Source organism: Agelaius phoeniceus, chromosome 3 (assembly GCF_051311805.1).
Source record: "Agelaius phoeniceus isolate bAgePho1 chromosome 3, bAgePho1.hap1, whole genome shotgun sequence".
Classification (NCBI taxonomy): Eukaryota; Metazoa; Chordata; class Aves; order Passeriformes; family Icteridae; genus Agelaius; species Agelaius phoeniceus.
The window spans coordinates 234575-252354 of record NC_135267.1 but is presented as its reverse complement, the minus strand read 5'-3'; the positions used below and the strand labels follow the sequence as shown (position 1 = coordinate 252354).

At 65.5% G+C, this 17780-nt stretch overlaps 3 protein-coding genes across 3 annotated transcripts; all 3 read right to left on the bottom strand.

Annotated features, from left to right (window-relative positions):
* Positions 1–403: 403 nt before the first annotated feature.
* On the bottom strand, positions 404–4341 carry TRIM54 (tripartite motif containing 54). Its single transcript, XM_077176387.1, is given in 10 exon segments — positions 404–598; positions 793–831; positions 972–1073; positions 1460–1584; positions 1661–1683; positions 1892–2125; positions 2227–2326; positions 2328–2567; positions 2889–3061; positions 3777–4341. Coding segments are annotated over 10 exon segments (1521 nt in total). The 5' UTR covers positions 4251–4341; the 3' UTR covers positions 404–587.
* A 196-nt stretch (positions 4342–4537) lies between these two features.
* Positions 4538–7388, bottom strand: LOC129133275 (dnaJ homolog subfamily C member 5). Its single transcript, XM_054652976.2, has 4 exons — positions 6874–7388; positions 6246–6459; positions 5934–6087; positions 4538–5415 (listed from the first exon to the last, which is right to left on the bottom strand). Exons 1-4 carry the CDS (start codon positions 7386–7388, stop codon positions 5336–5338), a joined length of 963 nt encoding a protein of 320 aa, XP_054508951.2. The 3' UTR covers positions 4538–5335.
* On the bottom strand, positions 7388–17565 carry LOC129133274 (uridine-cytidine kinase-like 1). The gene is made up of 14 exons (XM_054652974.2): positions 17141–17565; positions 16806–16912; positions 16446–16616; positions 16008–16079; positions 15565–15754; positions 15409–15470; positions 15111–15127; positions 14328–14426; positions 9180–9273; positions 9011–9073; positions 8791–8913; positions 8609–8716; positions 8379–8535; positions 7388–8243 (listed from the first exon to the last, which is right to left on the bottom strand). The coding sequence occupies exons 1-14, from the start codon at positions 17400–17402 to the stop codon at positions 8170–8172; spliced, it is 1599 nt and encodes a 532-aa protein (XP_054508949.1). The 5' UTR covers positions 17403–17565; the 3' UTR covers positions 7388–8169.
* Between the last annotated feature and the right edge of the window lie 215 nt (positions 17566–17780).

The following is a 17780-nucleotide window of genomic DNA, read 5'->3' as shown; positions in this document are numbered from 1 at the left end:
CCTGGGACCCCTGGCCATGTGTGTCACCATCCCGGGACCCCTGGCCATGTGCATCATCGGCCGCGCTGCCGCCTCGGCGGCCGGGCCGGCGGTGACGCAGCCGCGGCTCCCGAGGGAGCGGCCCGGGGCAGCGCTGCGGTGGCTCCGTGTGTACCCAGCCCATCCCTGCCGTGTGTACCCAGCCGGCGCATCCCGCCCGTGTCCGCTCCCGGCGCATCCCATCCCCGCCCCCCGGCAGGGGCTGTGGCAGGGCAGAGCCCCACTCACAGGGCCCGGGGCTCAAAGCCCGCCTTGCACTGGGGCTCGGGGGGCACTGCTGGGGTGATGGGGCAGGGGCTGCGCTGGGCCAGAGCCTGAGGGGCGGCCCTGGCCTCCAGCCCACCCCACAGCACACGGCAGAACGTGTCCTCACACACTTTTAATGTTGGAGAGGGGCAGCGCCCATCAGGGGAATTCCAGCAGCAGGGATGGAGCTCGCCTGAGTGCGGGATGGCCACAGCCAGGCAGGGTGACAGCGACAGGGATAGCCGGGTGTGACAGGGACAGGCAGAGCTGAGGGCATGCCAGCCTTACCCCACGGCTTCACTTCAGTGCTGACCTGTGCAGAAAAGCAGCTGAGCCCTGAGACCCCGGGACCCCCTTCCCACCCCCTGCAGCAGGGAGACAGGGACGGCCTGGGGGAGCCTGAGGTGTCACCTGCCCCTGCACAGCCCCATCCCCACTCCCAGGAGGTCTCCTCTGCCCCACAGCCTCCCGTGGCCGTGCCCATCTCACTCCCCATGAGGGTCTCACCATGGGGAGAGCTCGCTGGCTTCTGCCTCGGCCCCACATCTGCAGAGGGAGAGAGGGACAAGATCGAGGCAGGGATGCCCCGGCACCCTGAAGGACCCTGCTGCCACACGGGGACCATGGCACAGCCAAAGGCTGGCCCTGGACACGGCCCTGGGCAGTCATGGCAGGCACTCACTCACCTTCAGCAGCCTCGGGCACCTCCAGGCTGTCCAGCCGGTCCTCGTCTGCTGCAGCCTCACTGCCATCCCCAGGTCCATCCCCCTCATCCTCACCCAGGGGCTCTGTGGGCAGGGACAGCTCAGGTGGGACCTTCCCTCCCTCCCTCCCTCCCTCCCTCCCTCCCTCCCTCCCTCCCTCCCTCCCTCCCTCCCTCCCTCCCTCCCTCCCTCCCTCCCTCCCCTCCCTCCCTCATCATGGGACACCCCAGGACACTCCAGGGTGTCCCCAGGAGGAATGAGACCAGCCCAGTGTGTGAGCCAGGAGAGCCTGGGGCAGGACTGACCCTCCAGGGCCCCTGGGTGGGGCTGCAGGTGGGAGTCCCCAGTCCTGTGTGGGATCCCCGTACAGGGAGGGCATTGTGGTGAGGGGGCTCTGCCCGGGGCTCTGGGCACCCCAGGCAGTCCCAGTGCCCCTGGGGACAGCACAGCCATTTCCCCAGGGCAGGCACCTGTCTGGAACTCGATGGTCCTCAGCATCTCAGCCACGTAGTCCACGTTGATGGAGAAGTGGTCCATGTTCTCGTAGCCGGGCTCAGGGCGGCTGCTCATTGATGCCTTGGACATGTCTGTGATCCTGCAGGGCAGAGGCACCCGGGAGCTGCAGGGCCTTTTCCAGCCAAGGGCCTTCACCCCCCGTTGTCCCCACTCACTTTTTCAGGAGTTCCTTGGAGTGCTGTGAAGGAAAACGAGGGGGGATCAGTGTCTCCTGGACATCACCCCCAGCACGGGTCCACCCCTGCACATCCCAGGGGCATCCACAGATCCTTTTGGGTGAGCACAGCCCCTGTTCAGCCCTGCGAGCAGCCCCACGCCCCTCAGGGACCCAGGCACCACCACCCTGCCCCAGGGCAGTCCCAGCCCCCCTGCTCCCCTGGCAGGACCTGCAGGTACACGGCCATCTGGGGCTCCTCCATGGCCTGGATGGCTGTCTCCACCAGCTTGGAGGAGGCCTCCAGGTGGTCTCCGTACTGGCGGATGAGCCCGCGGACCCGCTGCAGCTTGGCCTCCTGCTCGGCGGCGATGCTCTGCAGCAGCTCCTTCTTGCGCTCCTCCAGGATGCCGTAGAGCGCGTCGAAGCGCAGCCCCAGGTGCTGCTTCTGCCGCCTGCTGTTCTCCTGCGGGACGGGCCAGGGCTGCTCCGTGTGCCCCGGCACGGCCCTGGGGCTGGGCGGGCCCAGTGCCAGCACATCCCTCCGCTGGAGCCCTCGGTGCCCACCTCGATGGTGTGGCAGATCTCCTCCATCTGCGTGATGATGGCCTGGATCCGGTCGTTCCCCGCCACCAGCATGGCGATGCCATCGCTGAGCTCGCTCTGGGAGTGAGGCTGGGCGTGAGGGTGGCTCTGGGGGTACCCCCGGCCCCCCGAAACCCCCGGGGCCCCCCACCTTCTGTCGCTGGTAGACGGCCGGCAGCGGGGCCACCTCGCAGTCCTTGTGCGCCCCGAACACCTTGCACAGGGAGCAGGTGGGCGCCTCGCAGCGCAGGCAGTAGATGTTGATCCGCTCGTCCTCGTGCTCCTCGCACATGAGGTGCTGCTCAGCCTTGGCATGAAGGGGTCTGCACGGCGTTGGGGGCGTCAGGGAGACACCCCGGTCTCCAGAGACACCCCAGCTTCAGAGACAGCACCAGCCCGGGGTCCTGCCCAGCCCTAGGGACACCTCTGGCTCCCAGGGACCTTTCAGCCCCAGGACGCTGCTGGCACCAGAAACACCCCTGTCCCTGGAAACAGCCACGGCCCCAGGGATATTCCCTGGCCCTGTATGGTCCCCATGACTCCCCAGGTCCTGCTGGGATCCCCCCCAGCCCTCTCGGTGGGCTCGCTGCCCCCCGCAGCTCTCGCCCTCCCCGCCCCGTCCCGGGGTCCCCGCGCCTCCGGACCGGGCCGACTCCTGCTTGTAGATGTCGATGATATTCTCCACAAGCAGGTTCCGCTGCAGTCCGTACACCCCGTGCCGGTCCAGCACCACCTCGTGCCGGCAGGACGGGCACCGGAACCGCCCGCCCGAAGGCACCGCGCTGGAGCCCCGCGACTGCCACAGCGGGTTGGAGGCCTGGGGGGGACGCGGGGGATCAAGCGCCAGCACCCCGCACCCCCGGCACCCCCGTACCCCCGGCACCCCGCACCTCCAGCACCCCCCACACCACCGGCACCTCGCACCTCCCGCACCCCCGTACCCCCCACACCACCGGCACCCTCGGCACCCCCGTACCCCCAGTAACCCCCACACCACCGGCACCCGGCACACCCGCACCCCAGACCCCGCACCCCGTACCTCCCGCACCCCCGGCACCCCGCCTCCAGCACCCCCGGCACCCCCGTATCCCCGCAACCCCAGCACCCCGCACCCCCCGCAACCACGGCACCCCCGGCACCTCCCACCCCCCCGGATCTGCGCCCCACAGCCCCCGGCGCGGAGCCGGGCGCGGCCACAGGCACGGAGACAGAGACGGAGACGGGCAAGAGCACGGCCCCGGGTGTGGACACAAACCAGGGCTCATGCATGGCCCCTGCTTCCCGGTCACTGTCCCCGCCAGCCGGGGCAGCCCACAGGAGCTCCCAGCGGCTGCTCCCGGAGCCGGATTCCCGGCGCCAGGGCCAGACCAGGCCCCCGTGAAGAGGCTCCCGGTGCTCCTGGTGCCGCCCGCCCCTCCGCCTCGCCGGCCGGGCATCCTGGATATCCTGGGATAACGGGGCCAGCCCCGCCGGACTGGGGTCCCCGGGACCGAGGTGCCGGTGCCTCCCCCCGCCCCACCGGCGGCTCCCACCTGGAAAACGTCGTTGGCGCACTTGCGGCAGAGGTTGTGCTGGCAGGGCAGGATGACCACGGGCTTGGAGAACATCTCCAGGCAGATGGGGCAGATGAGCTGCTTCTCCAGGCTCTCCATGCTCCGCGCCTCCGCCAGAAGCGGCTTCAGCCCTACCGCGAAGTTCATGGCCGCGGTCCCGGCCCGGCCCGGCCCGTCCCGGTCCTGTCCCGCGGCTCCGCTCCGGCCGCCCGGTGCCCGCTTTGTTTCGGCCCCGGCCCCGGCCCCCGGCGCTAATTTTAGCCGCCCCCGCCCCGCCGGGGCCGCAGCTGTCGGCGGCGTCGGGTGACACTGAGTCACCGCTCCTGCCCTCCCTCGGGACCGGCTGGTCCCGGCACCGGCTGCGTTCCGGGACCCGCTGATCCCTGCCCGGGAGGAGCGGCCGAGGCCCGGGGGGGACCAGGCTGGCTGGTGCAGGGGCTGCAGGGCTGGCATCACGCTGAGGAGAACGTGCCCGGCTCTGCAGGCAGCAGGGCTGCGGGAGGCTGGGGTCCCGCAGATCCCACGGTGCCAGCCCCCCCGAAGGGCAGGCGGAGGGGCTGGTGCCAGGACACCCCACCCTCACTCGCCCTGGCACCCTGGCTATATTTAGGGAGTGAGGCAGAGCCCATGCAGCCGCGGGCAGAGGCAGTGACCGACCAGAGATGGGAAGAACGAGCAAGCGGCTCCCCGTGCCCCTCGGTGCCATCCCTCCGCAGGGAGCAGGGCGGGAGCAGGGGCGGTGCCGGCAGCGGGGAGCACGGCTCCGGGACTGCAGCAGCAGCAGTGGGGAGAGCAGAGCCCGCGGGAGCCAGCAGCAGGGCACAGAGAGTGGCACCAGGTCAGGGACAGGAGACAGTGACATTCATTCCACTCCACATGGCCACTCCACACAGGACGTGACCTGCCCACCACACCCCAGGGAGTCCAGCACCCCACAGGATCCACGAGCACAGCCCCAGCATGGAAACCACCAGGCAGAGGCACATCCTGCTGCCCTGGACAGAGCCCAGGCACACACACACGCTTCCCTCCCGTCGGCCTTTAATGGTGCCCACAAAAACCCAGACAAACCCAGAGGGCAGAGGGAAGGGGTACACACAGGAGCACCCCAAGCCCACAGCAGCGTTTGGCACCCAGCACCCATCGGGAGGGCTGCAGGAGGGGCGGGCTTAGCCCAGCCCCGAGGTTACAGTGCTAATGGTCTCAGACAGAGAGCTACAGGGCTCGGCCCGGAGCATCTCTGCTTGTGCCTGGTGCTCGGTGCCCGACCTGGGCACGGGCAAGGCACTCGTGGGGCCACGGCAGCACGGGCTCCAGGCCACTGCCACCACCAGTGCTGGACACAGGGGCATTGCCCTGGAGCTCGAGCAGGGGCCCAGGAGCCTGTGCATTGATGCTGGCCAAATTAACCTGAGATTCTACCCCTCCCGAGGCTGATGAGGCAGCCCGGGGGGCGGGACCATGGTCCCAGAAAGTGACAGTCCCAAGGGAGGAGGATCCCTGCCCAGTGCTGGGGAGCCGGCGGGGTGGGGCCGGCCTCAGGCATCGCTCCTGGCGCTGGCTGGCAGCGGCTCCGTGCTGGCAGGCGGGGGCTGTGCTACCACAGGGTCCTGAGGATCTGCAAAGGAAAGCTGCACATCAGCGCCTCTGCCCCAGCCTGTGGTGCCAGTGAGCAGGAATGTCACAGCACTGCCTCAAGGGCTCCCACAGCCCAAAGCCCCCACACCCCTGGCCACTGCAGAGGCCTGTTGGGGTGCCCCGACCCCAAGGGAACCTGTAGGAGCCACCCAGCCCCACTGACACCAGTATGGCCAGTGCCAGAACACAGCTGGCCTGGAGCACAGCTGCTCTTCCCATGCTCTGTGCCCCAAAGGGTCTCTAAGCTTCAGGCCTGTTCAGGGGGCCTTTGTTCAGAGGGAAGGAGAAGGTGTGTACCCATGGCCCATGCAGTGTCTCCCTCTGTCACTGTCACCAGCCCTGGCCCACACAGGAAACACCAAGGGCTGGCTGCAAGTAAGAGCTGTGGCTAAAACGAACCCAAGGCCTGAGCTAGAGCTCTGTCCCCCACACGAGATGGGACATGGGGAGACCCCAGAGCCCCCACAAAGCAAATACAGGTGCTCCCGCCTGACTCACCTCTGTCCTCTGCCCGCATCTGTGCCTCCAGGTCCTTGGGGTCCACGTACTTGTAGGACTCATCCTCCTTGGGCTGGCAGCACGTCCCACAGCAGAAGAAGCAGCAGCAGCAGCAGCAGCAGCAGGTGAGGGCCCCGCAGCACAGCACCAGTGCCTGCATCAGGGACAGACGTGCTGTGAGCTCACCCGAGTCCCTGACCCATCACACCAGTCCTGAGAGCCCACTCCAACACCAGCCTGCCAGCAGGGCAAACCCCTGAGCTCACCCGACCCGCCAGCCCCAGCAGCCAACCCCAGGCATGCCAGACTCACCTGGAACCACCACTTGGACATGAGGAAGTAGTGCCGGACAGCATCGTCGCCGAACTGCTCGGCCACGTAGAGGCCGAGGGAGCCGTACTGGTCGTACAGGCGGCGCTTGTCCTCATCACTGAGCGTGGCATGGGCGCTGTTGATCTCCTTGAAGCGCTCGGCTGCCGCTGGGTCATCGGGGTTCTTGTCGGGATGGTACTTGAGAGCCAGCTTCCTGTGGGTGCAGCGGGGGGACCCCCGGGATGGGCTCACAGCCCCGCCATGGAACCAGGACCCCCAGTATGGGCTCACAGCCCCGCTGCCCGAGACAGCCCACACCCCACAGGATCCCCGGTATGGGCTCACAGCCCCGCTGCCCGAGACAGCCCACGGGATCCCCGGTATGGGGTCACAGCCCCGCTGCCCAGACAGCGCACACCCCTGCATGGAGCCAGGACCCCCGGTATGGGCTCACAGCCCCGCTGCCCCGGACAGCCCACACCCCTGCATGGAGCCGGGACTCCCGGCATAGGCTCACAACCTCGCTTCCTGGAACCGACCCTGGCCACCGGGACGAGACCCCGGCCGCGCTGGCGGGACGGCCCCTCATGCCTGGGCTCCCGGGACGGCCCCGCGGACCCCCCCGTACCGGTAGGCCTTCTTGATCTCCTCGGGGGAGCTGCCCTTCTGCAGCCCCAGCACGCGGTACAGGCTCTCCCCGACCCGGGACAGCTTCCGCTGCGGCCGCGGGGGCTCCGCCATGGCCGCGCCGAGGGTCGCGGGGTCGGACGGGACGCGGCAGCGACCGCCACGGGCCTGCCCCGCCGCCACGGGCCTGCCCGCCGCCGCTTCCGCCGCCGCTCTGCGCAGGCGCCGCCCGTGACCCGGTACGGGGCACGGCCCGCCCGGCGACAGCCGGTACAGGGTACGGCCCGGCGACGCCCGGTACAGGGTACAGCCCGGCCCGGCGACACCCGGTACACGGTACGGCCCGGCGACGCCCGGTACGGGGCGCGGCCCGGCCCGGTACAGGGCACAGCCCGGCCCGGCGACACCCGGTACACGGTACGGCCCGCCCGGTATAGGGCAGAGCCCGCCCGGCCCCAGGGACAGCCCGCACCGCCCGCCCCGGTCCGGCGGCAGCAGGAGGCGGCACACGGGCATCGCGCTGCTCCTTTATTGGTACAAAACGGCGGCGAGGGCGGCGGTGGCGGCACGGCCGGGCCCGGGACAGAGCCCCAGCCCCGGACCTTCCTGCTGCCGCCGGTGGCGGGGGCAAGGGGGGGCAAGGCTGCCGCTGCCCTTTGGAAAAAGAACCTGAGCAACAAGGGCAGCACCGGGGACACCTCAGCACTCCCTGGGCACCAGCAGCACTCTGCGCACCGGGGATGACAGCACCGGGAAGGCAGCCCCATGCCGACCCCCAGCTCCTGGGGCCAGGGATGGAGTGTGGATTGCCAGGGACGGGGTGGATCCGGGAGGTCCAGTCCCTGACGTCAGAGGGTCCCACTGGAGCTGGGGGCCGCTCACAATAAATACAAATAAATACGGATTTCAGGCATGGAGCTTGCCTGGAACTGGACCCCATGCCCCTGTTCCCCTGGGTAGATGGTGAGCACCCCTTCAGGCACAGCCGCGGGGAGGCCACCACTCCCTCTGCAGGCACGGCTGGCCCAGGCCCAGAGGCAGGGCTCTGGGAGCAAGGAATGTCCCTAAACATCCCCTCTCCGTGGTCCGCAGGAGAGGCCATCCCTCTCTTGTCCTCCTCCCTGGGGAGGATTGGTCCTTGGGGGCAGAGGGAGACCAGCAGCAGGGCCGTGTCGTGCAGGTCCAGAGAGCCAGGGGCTGGCAGGTGGGCACAGCTGCAGCTCAGGGCCTCTCCTGGGGGCAGGGATGGGAGCCAGCCCGGCAGCCAGCCCAGCCCCTGGTCCTGAGGCCAGCCAGCTCAGCAGTCCACGCTGTCGCTGTCACACCAGGCCGAGGGGCCATCGGTGCCAAAGTATCTGTCTCCGAAGTTACCTGGCGGACAAAGGGACAAAGTGAAGGGGCAGCAGCGCCAGCCCCACCAGCATCCGTCCCTCTGGTGTGGCTGCAAGGCTGCCCCCAGGGCTGCTGGTCCCAGCCAGAGGTACAGCACACCCTGGCCCCCCTCACCGATGCCCGGGATGATGTGGAACTCCTCGTTGACCCGCTTGTCCACAGCGGTGGTGATGATGTGGACGCGGGGAAAGGCGTAGGCCACGGAGTGCACCCCCATCTCCGCCATCAGCAGCGACAGCAGGAAGATCCTGTCCTCCTGCACGTCGTGGTCCTGCGGCACAGGGAGCTGTGAGAGCCCGGCGGGGCGCACAGGATCCCTGCCCCAGCCCGCGCCCGGGCCTCACCAGCAGCACGCGCACGGCCATCATGGCCGCGGCCCCCGTGGACACCGTGCTGTCCATGAGGATCACGTAGTCCTCGCTGATCTCCTTGGGCAGGCGCAGGTAGTGCAGCTGGTGAGGGAAGGAAGGGTTGGTGGCGTGCCAGCAGCGCACGGCTGCGTGTGCCAGGCTGCAGCAGGACTCACCTCGGGCTCTCCCGTGTCCAGGTTGGTCTGGATGAGGATCTTGCCTAGGCGGATGTCCTTGCACACAGCAGTCAGGGCCTGCTCCATGGTCTCACCTGCCCGCAGGATGGACACGCCCGTGATCTGGGAAAGGGGCAGGGACAGGTGCTGGGTGCTCCTGGTGCATGCTGAGCCAGGAGCTGTGCTCCCATGGGGAGCAGGAGCCGGGGTCGTGTCTCACCCGCTGCCTGTGGAAGCGCTTCCCCTCGTACGTGGTGCCCTGGGGCGTCTCCACCGTGACCGACTGCAGGAGGGGAGCACAGAGTGGGGGGCAGCCAGACCCCTGGGAGGGGGGCACCCAGAAAGGCGCTGGGCTGGGGCTGTGGCTGCACCCAGGAGTGGGCACTCACCTTCAGGGGCAGGAAGGACAAGGCATGTTCGATCAGAAGCCGCATCAGGCGCTTGGAGTAGAAGATAAACTCGTCCCTGGTCGTGTCCTTGTTCCTGGGAGGGATGACAGAGGTGAGGTGGGAGCAGAGCCCCTGCCATGCCCTGCAGACCACACGTGGGGCTCCAGGGGCCAACCAGCATGGACGGCAGCCCCAAGCTGTGGGAGCCAGAGCACTCTTGGAGTGACATAGTCACTGACACCTCAGCTTCTGTCTTAGACAGGACTACAGAGGCAAGAGAGTGGCTTAGCTACCCTGGAGGGAGGTGCAACACCACTTACAGCCATCAGAGAGAGCAAGGAGAGAATACGGAGTAGGGACAGGTCAGGCAGGACCATTGGTCCTGGGGTAGCACAAACTCAGGAGCAGAGCCAGGATAGGATAGAACCCCACTGTGGAAGGGGACATAGTGCACCATGGCTGAGCATGCTGGGTGACAGAAAAGAGTTGCACATGTCCCCAGCTCTCCCCTCTACATCCCAAGTCAGAGATAAAGCACTGCCAAGAACCAGGTGACTCTGAAATGCCATTGTGTGCTCTTCTCACAGCTCTGATGTACTGAAGGCATCGAGATGTGAAACAAACACAAACCACAACAAAGCTGCCAGGGGGCTGCAATGCCCAGGAAACCTCTCCCCTTGCCCAGGAGGGGTAAAGCCAGCCCTGCATGCAGGGCACTAACCCCACAGCAGAGGGAAAGTAGATGACTTTTCCTACTAGGAGTACCCTGGCCACCAGCCTTGTGGGGAACACGAGGACAAAGAAGTCCCACAGACACCTGCTCGATCCCAGATGGAAGAAGTGGAGCTGGCAACACTCCTGAAGAGGCAGAAGGATATTGAATATTTTTATTCTGTATTTTAAGACATCATCTGCCATTTCTTACACCTCGGTGGATGACAGACAGCCCCACTGAGGCGTTTGGAGGAGGACGAGCAGTCACTGCTGTCCTCGAGTGCTCCTGCAGCCATTCCAGGGTCACTCACAGCTGAGCATCTGCAGTGACCACGGCATACAGACAATACAGACATTCCCAAACCCCTGGGCTCAGCTAACAGCCCCAGGGAAGGGGAAAAAACCAGTTCTGGTCTGGAAGACCCTGCCTACGGCTCCCAGCGTGAGCTGTCAGCAAGCACTCACAGGTGGGCTGCACCCACACATCAACCCACAGCAGCCGGGGAGCAGCACGAGCCAGAGCCTCCCTGCCTCCCCTGCAGCCCGTCCTGTCCCAGCCAGCTGTCCCCACTGGGACCCAGCCCAGCTGTGCTGGGAGCAGCATGGCCCAGCAGCATCCCTGCCTCCCCTGTCCCAGCCAGCTGTCCCCACTGGGACCCAATCCAGCTGCGCTGGCCCCTGGCTGGCTGGGACAGGCCCCACACTGCTCCTGCAGAGGTTCCTCTGTATGGAGGGGCTTAAACCCTGATCACATGTGTGTATGTCACATCCAACCCGACGGTGACACCTCTGGGGATAGGGAACCCCTGGGAAACCCCAGGGCAGACACAACCATGAAGCTTTGAAGCTTCTCCCTGCCCAGGGCACAAGCAGGGCAGGGGAAGGGCTGGGACAGGGAGGGCAGCCCACACATGCTGAGCTGCAGCAGGTAACCAGGATCCATCAGTGCCACCATCCCACCCCTCAGCTGGCAGAGCTCTGCCAAAGGGGACTGCCTGGGTGAAGCCTGAGGAAACACACTGCTCCCATCCACAGAGGGGGCAGATGAACCTCAGCACACTGCAGCACCCTGGGAGCCTGCAGCTGAGCATGGCAGCACTGCAGCCGGCGCTCCTGACAACCTCAGCCTTCCCCAGCATGCTCAGGAGATGACAGAGGGACCAGGAGCATCTGCCTGGGGCCTGATCACAGCATCAGCTCTGTGCATGAACTGCACTGTCTGCAGCTGAGAGACAGCTGGTACAGGCACCAGGAAATCTGGGCGTGAATGGGCTACAGAATCCCAGAATGGTTTGTGTTGGGAGGGACCTTCAAGGTCACCTTGTCCCACCACCCTGCCATGGGCAGCCACACCTTCTATTAGACCAGGTTCCCCCAAAGCCTGTCCAGCCTGTCCTTGGGGCAGCCAGCTACCTGGGCAACCTGTGGCAGAGCCTCACCATCCTTATGGAGGAACTCCTGCCCAGCATCTCATGTAACACTGCCCTCTGGCAATGGGATACCAGTCCTCCTCATCCTGCCACTGCATCCTTCACACTCCATCTATTCTCAGCCTCACAACTCCAACTGTGCAGTTATTCCAGTGTGGGACTCATTTTCAGTTTCTGTCTCTCCACAACAGCAGAAAATTGCTCTAGAAAGTGCTTCCCCCAGCTGCCAGCCTGATGTGCCACGATGATGCCCATGTGCTGCCACCAACACCCTCCCAGCAGACAGATGGGTGAGGAACCCCAGGGAATGGGGCTGGCAGCATGCAGGACTGGCACCCCAGAGAGCTGCACTGGGAAGCACCAGACAGGACAAGGAGGGAGCAGAACCCTGGATCACAGCTCTGCAGTGGTGCTGGACACGTCCAGGCACCCAGAGAGGCTGGCTGGGCTGGGCACATCCAGGCACCCAGAGAGGCTGGGCTGGGCACATCCAGGAACCCAGAGAGGCTGGGCTGGGCACATCCAGGCACCCAGAGAGGCTGGGATGGGCTGGACACATCCAGGCACCCAGAGAGGCTGGGCTGGGCACATCCAGGAACCCAGAGAGGCTGGGCTGGGCTGGGCTGGACACACCCAGGAACCCAGAGAGGCTGGGCTGGGCTGGACAAATCCAGGCACCCAGAGAGGCTGGGCTGGGCATGGCTTTGAAGATTAGTTATTAGGTTAAAAGGGAAAATAATCTAAGTGTTATTTTTCAATTAGATAGTTTAGTCTTAAAAGGCTTTGTAAGAAAAGACAGTTAGCTAATTTGTGCTTTGTTAATGAAAGACTGTGGAACTCATCATTGTGAGGTTGTTTCACTGATAAAAAATAATAAACACATGAGTCTAAACATAAAATATATTAATAAATACAAGAGACAGATCTGCTAAGATGCAATAACTGCACATGGAGGTGCAGGAAATGTGGCTGTGGGAGCCCAAGAGAAGGGCAGCAGGCACAAACAGCACCTCAGGAGCAGAGGGTGACATTGGTGACCAGCAACAGCCCCGTGCCGTGCCCAAGTGACACAGAAGCCAACAAGTGCCACCAAGTCTCACCAGATACACATGCTGCCTGTCTCTGACACAGACCCAGCAGAGCTCCTCGGCTCAGAGCTTTGGGAGAGGCACTGGCCCAGCAGGGTTCGGGGGGCAGCTGCCAGGCTGAGTCGATGCTCCTCAGAAATGTGGCACCTCTCAGACACCACCTGGGATGGGCTCAGTGCCTCCCCTGGCCCTGGCCCTGCTCCTGCATGGCATCAGCACAGCCACGTGAGGCCAGAGGTGCCAAAGCCCTGCAGCCCCAGCAAAGCCTGACCCAGCCCAGGGCAGCCCAGCACAGCCCTGAGCCTCACGGATTGAGGTCACCAAGCGCTTGTGGTACAAAGGTGGAGCCACAGTCAGGGGAGGGACAGGGCACTGGCACAGGGCTCTGCCTGGCACACCTGAGGTGCCACATCACCTCTTCTGCTGCCAGGACCTGCCTGGGAGCCTGTGCTTCCACAGGAGGAAGAGTCAGGAGAAGGAAAGGAGGTGCTCAGCCTGGACGTGGCCATGAGTATCAGAACATCATAAATTGTTTGGGTTGGAAAAGCCCTTTGAGATCAAGTTCAGCTGCTCCCCCAGCACTGCCAAGGCCACCACCAGCCCACAGCCTCAAGTGCCACATCCACGTGGTTTCTAAATTCCATCACCTGGAGCAGCTGTGCTGAGGCTGGAAAATCCTTTCCATGAAGAAACTGCTCCCAATATCCAACCTAAATCTCCTCTGGAACAGCCTGAGGCAGCTTCCTCTTGTCCTGTCCCTTTTTCCATGTGAGCAGAGCCTGACCCTCACCTGGCTGCATCCTCCTGTCAGGAAGCTGTAGAAAATGAGAAGGTGCCCCCTGAGCCCCCTTTTCTCCAGGCTGAGCCCCTTTCCCAGCTCCCTCAGCCTCTCCTGGGGCTCCATTCCCTGCCCTGGACATGCTCCCTCAATGTCTCTCTTATCAGGAGGGTCCCAGAGCTGCCCCCAAGACTGGAGGTGCCCCAGCAGTGCCCAGCTGGCACAGCCCAGGTGCCAATGGCCTCTTGCCCACCTGGTCTCGTGTTGAGCCACTGTCCACCAGCGCTCCCATGGCCCTTCCAGCCCCTGTGCCCCAGCCTGGAGTGCTCCATGGGGCTGCTGTGACCCAAGGGCAGGGCCTGGCACTTGGCCTTGGTGACCCTCACGCTGCTGCTCTCAGCACATTGATCCAGAGTGTCCCAACCCCTCTGCAGAGCCTTCCAGCTCTACAGCAGATCCACATCCCACCCCACTTGCTATCCTCTGCAAGCTTACTGAAAGTGCATCCAGTCCTCTCCAGGTCTCTCACAAGGACATGAGCTGACACCTTGCAAACCAACATACAGGTGCCACAGGAGGACCTGGCTGAGCTTAACATCCCCTCTCTGCTGAGGAGAAACACACCCAGGGCTGCCAGGTTCTGCAGCTGCAAAAACAATGAACCTCTCTGTAGTCCTAAAGGCCTCAGCCCTTGACCCTTCACTACCTGATGCTACTGTCATCTGGAAAAAAGGAGCATCAGAGGGGAAAGAAAAGCTCAAGAGTGGTGCAGTCATAGAAGCAGCTGCCCCTGTCTCTTCTCTAAGCTAGCTCTAAACCCGAGTGCCCTGGGAGAGGGGCAAGGGGTACCTTGCTCCATGCCACCAGCTGCTCCACCTGTGTTCCAGTGAGGAAAGAGCCAACCAGTCCCCTCCCACTGTAGGAAAAGCCTGCCTTTGGCTCAGGAATCACCCAAAGCAGGTGTGCAGAGCTCTGGTCACCAGACAAGTGCCCACAGGGCCAGGGCCAGCTCCATTCAGCCATTCTGCTCCAGGCCAAGCCCCACGACTGCAGTCCCAGGGCAAAGGGGAGAAACTCACACCAGGCCTTGTGGTGTGCTGCCACCAAGCAGGGACCAGGGCCAGGGGCAGGGATGTACCTGATGATGGTGTGCATGCCCCGCACCTGCGGCGTGCTCTCCAGGACACTCAGGGTCTTGGGCAGGGGCTGTCCTTGGTGGGCCGAGGCCAGGGCTGCCCTGCAGGGAGGAAGGTGCTCACAGCTCTGCAGCACACACACACTCACAGACCTGGGCCCCTGCAGGGACACGGCCCTGCCAAAGGAAGGCTCCAGGAAAACCCCTCTGAAAGGTCAGCACCATGCTTGGCCTTCCTGCCTGGATCCTGAGGAACACCCCAAGTCTGGTACCCCAGAGCTGGACTGCCCAAAAAGCCTGGGGTGAACCTCCCAGACCACACCCACAGCTGCTGCAGCCTCTGCAGCACCAGAAGCTGCAGCTCTGCAGGGCAGGACATTCTCTGCACCCTGGGACCGGGGCATCAACACAAGGGACAAGGGCTGTCCTGCCCAAAGGGGACATGAAGTGCCAGGAACAGGGACCATGCAGGGCACTTCTCCCACAGAAGCGAGTAGCTCAGGGTAACTCAGCAGCCAGGAGAGGATCCCTGCTCCAGACAGGGACAGGAGCAGGGCAGGCAGCTGGCAACATGCATCAGCCACAGTGTGGAGTGAGTCACACAGAGCCCCGGGCTGCAGCCAGACAGGCCCTGAGGAGCTGAGCACAGCCCCTGCAGCCCTGGGGAGGAGCAGCTATGCTCAGGCACCTCAGCAAAGCTCTGCCAGCAGGGACACGGAACCCAGTGGGTGCCAGCAGCCCCCCCAGCCCAGAACAGGCTCCTCTGCAGCCGTGGGTCCCACGTACCTGACTGTAATCTCCCGCTGGGTGGTGCAGAGGTCACGGTGCAGCGCAGGGGAACAGGAAGGACAGACACCCTGTCAGTCACCCACAGGCCAGCACAGCCGCCCCAACAGCCCAGCTCCCCACCCTCCTCCCCAGTGCCCACTTCACCAATCTGCTCTCCCAAGCACATGCTGGGGCCTCTTGAGAAGAGAGAGGTGATGCCAACACCTCCCCCAGGTGCTCCCAGAGCACAGATCTGTGTGCAGCCACATCCTGCCCTCTGCATGCAGGACCCTTCCCCTCCTCAGCCCTGGCTCACCTTTTCCAGCTGGCTGTGCACGTGCTGCACAATGAGGTCCAGTGCCACGAAGTTTTCCCCACCTGAGGGTGGAGCAGAGGAGGCAGGTGGGGCGGATGCTGACCCGCCCTGCCCCACAGCACCCGCTCCCCACGGTGGGCTCAGCTCTGGCCTCACCCCTGGGCACCACGATGTCGGCCACCTGCACGGTGGGCTCGATGTACTGCTCGAAGGCCGGCTTCACAAACTTGTTGTACTGCTTGATGACCCCCGCCACGTCGCGCCCGCGCTCCATGATGTCGCGCTGCAGCCGCCGCACCAGGCGGATGTCGGAGTCCGTGTCCACAAACACTTTCATGTCCAGCAGCTGGAAAACTGGGAGGGGTGAGCACCCCCTATGCAGCTCCCATCACACCTGTGTTACTCCCCTCGTCCACCCCGCAGTGGCACCCAGCATCACCTCCCCTGAGCCCTGTGACACGCAGTGCTCTGCCAGCAAGCGCGGTGACCTCTCCCTCCACAGCCCCCACTGCGGTGCTGCAGTGGCACCCAGGGCCGGTGCCTGTCCTGCTGCACCACATCATCCCCTCTGGGCCAGCGGCCACCTGAGGCAGCGATACCTTGAGCAGCTCCTTGTTGGCAAAGGCCAGGATCCCTTCAAACACGATGACGTTGGCCCCATACACTGTTTTCTGCAGGCAGACAGGAGCTGGGTTTGTCCTGCTTCTCTCACATGCCACAGCAGCACCAACACTGACACAGACAGGGCACTGACCCCCCTGGGGTCTCACCACTGTGTTGAGGCTCCCCATAACCATCCTGCAGCACCCAATGCCTTGGAGCCATAGTTGATACCTGTGCATGATGCTCCAGGCCAGGACAGACCCCGAACCTTGCTCTAGATCCCAAGACTCTGCTCCATGCCATCCCCCCAGTCCCCCTCTCTGATGACCCCCAGCCGCCCCCTCCCTTTAGCCTTCCAGGCCCTGCAGGGCCCGGAGGTGTTCCCTGTTCCCGGGACCCTGCCAGCCAGGCACAGCCCGGCCCCTGGCACCCACCCACTCGCGGCGCCGGCTGTGCGTGGTGAAGTCGTACACCGGCACCTTCACGCTCTTGCCCTTCTTGAGCTTGCGCAGGACATTGACGAGCAGCTCGAAGTCAAAAGCATCGGGGTGGTCGAAGTTGTAGTCGCTGCGGGCTGCCAGCGCCTGCTGCCCCTCATCCAGCACCTGCAGGCACCGCCCGGCCCGGGGCACCGGCAGCGCTCAGGGCCGTGCCGGATCCTGGCATCCACCGGCACCCCAGCCCTGCTCAGAGCCGCACCCGATCCCCGCACCCCGAGCCCCGGCAGCACCCAGCGGCACACTGGAACCGGAGTGTCGGCCCGGCTCAGTGCTGCCCCGGGCCCCGTCGCGCACCTTGTAGAAGGAGTCCATGGAGAGCAGCACGACCCAGGGCACGTCCAGCGCCTCGATGATCCGCGTCGCCACCGTGGTCTTGCCGGAGGCGCTGCCGCCGCACAGGCCTGCGGGGAGCGGCGGGGGCACCGCCCCGGCCCGGATCCGTCACGGCCGCGGATCCGGCTCCGGCTCCGGCCCGGTCCCAGCCCCTCCTTCGGGGCCTCGTTCCACGATTCCCGACCGCAGCCCGACCCCGGCCTCGGTCCGGCCTCCATCCCCTCCCGGCCCGCTCTCGGCTCCATCTCCTTTCTGATCCGGCTCCATCCCCTCCCCGGCCACGTCCCACCGCTCACCGATGACAAAGGCCTCGTCTACGGGCGCGCCGGTCTCGCTGTACCACGGCGGCCGCCCGGCCGTGTAGATAGTCCGCTTGCTGGTGCGCAGCAGCGGCGGCTCCGGCTTGCACTGGCTGGCGGTGCGACGCCGTGGGGCCGGGGCAGGCGCCAGCGGCAAGCGGCTGAGCAGCGAGCCCAGCGGGCCGGGGCCGGGAGCGGAGCTGTGGGCGCGCTCCGGCCCCGCCGCCCCCCGCCGCTCCTCAGCGCCCGCCGCCGCCATCGCCGCGCGGGCCGCGGGGGCTGCCGGGACAGGACGGGCTGCGCACGGCACGGGGAACAGGCCCCGCCCCTGAATGAGGGCCCGCCCCTGAGTGAAGCCTCGCCCATAGTTAGACTCCGCCCCTGATCGGTGCCCCGCCTCCTAGTGGGACCCCGCCCCTTACCGAGGCCCCGCCCCGGGCGCCCCGGGAGCACCGGGGCTCACCTGCACAGCCCTCCCTGCAGGTGTCACACACACCGGGGCTCACCTGCACAGCCCTCCCTGCAGATGATCCCCACCCCGGGGATCCCCGGGCCCTGCCCTCCCCTGCCCTGCCCTGCCCCGCCCTGCCCCGCCCTGCCCCGCCCCGGGCTCAGCAGTCGCAGCTCCCTCAGCCTC

Excerpts from the sequence above, each read along its gene's own strand:
- LOC129133275 (XM_054652976.2), bottom strand. The coding sequence starts at position 7,388 with ATGCCCGTGTGCCGCCTCCTGCTGCCGCCGGACCGGGGCGGGCGGTGC. Across the intron at positions 6,088-6,245 it reads TGTCCAAGTGGTGGTTCCAG|GCACTGGTGCTGTGCTGCGG; the intron begins GTGAGTCTGGCA and ends TCCCTGATGCAG. Across the intron at positions 5,416-5,933 it reads GATGCGGGCAGAGGACAGAG|ATCCTCAGGACCCTGTGGTA; the intron begins GTGAGTCAGGCG and ends TTTCCTTTGCAG.
- LOC129133274 (XM_054652974.2), bottom strand. The coding sequence starts at position 17,402 with ATGGCGGCGGCGGGCGCTGAGGAGCGGCGGGGGGCGGCGGGGCCGGAG. Across the intron at positions 15,755-16,007 it reads CCAACAAGGAGCTGCTCAAG|CTGCTGGACATGAAAGTGTT; the intron begins GTATCGCTGCCT and ends CCAGTTTTCCAG. Across the intron at positions 9,274-14,327 it reads GGCATGCACACCATCATCAG|GAACAAGGACACGACCAGGG; the intron begins GTACATCCCTGC and ends CATCCCTCCCAG.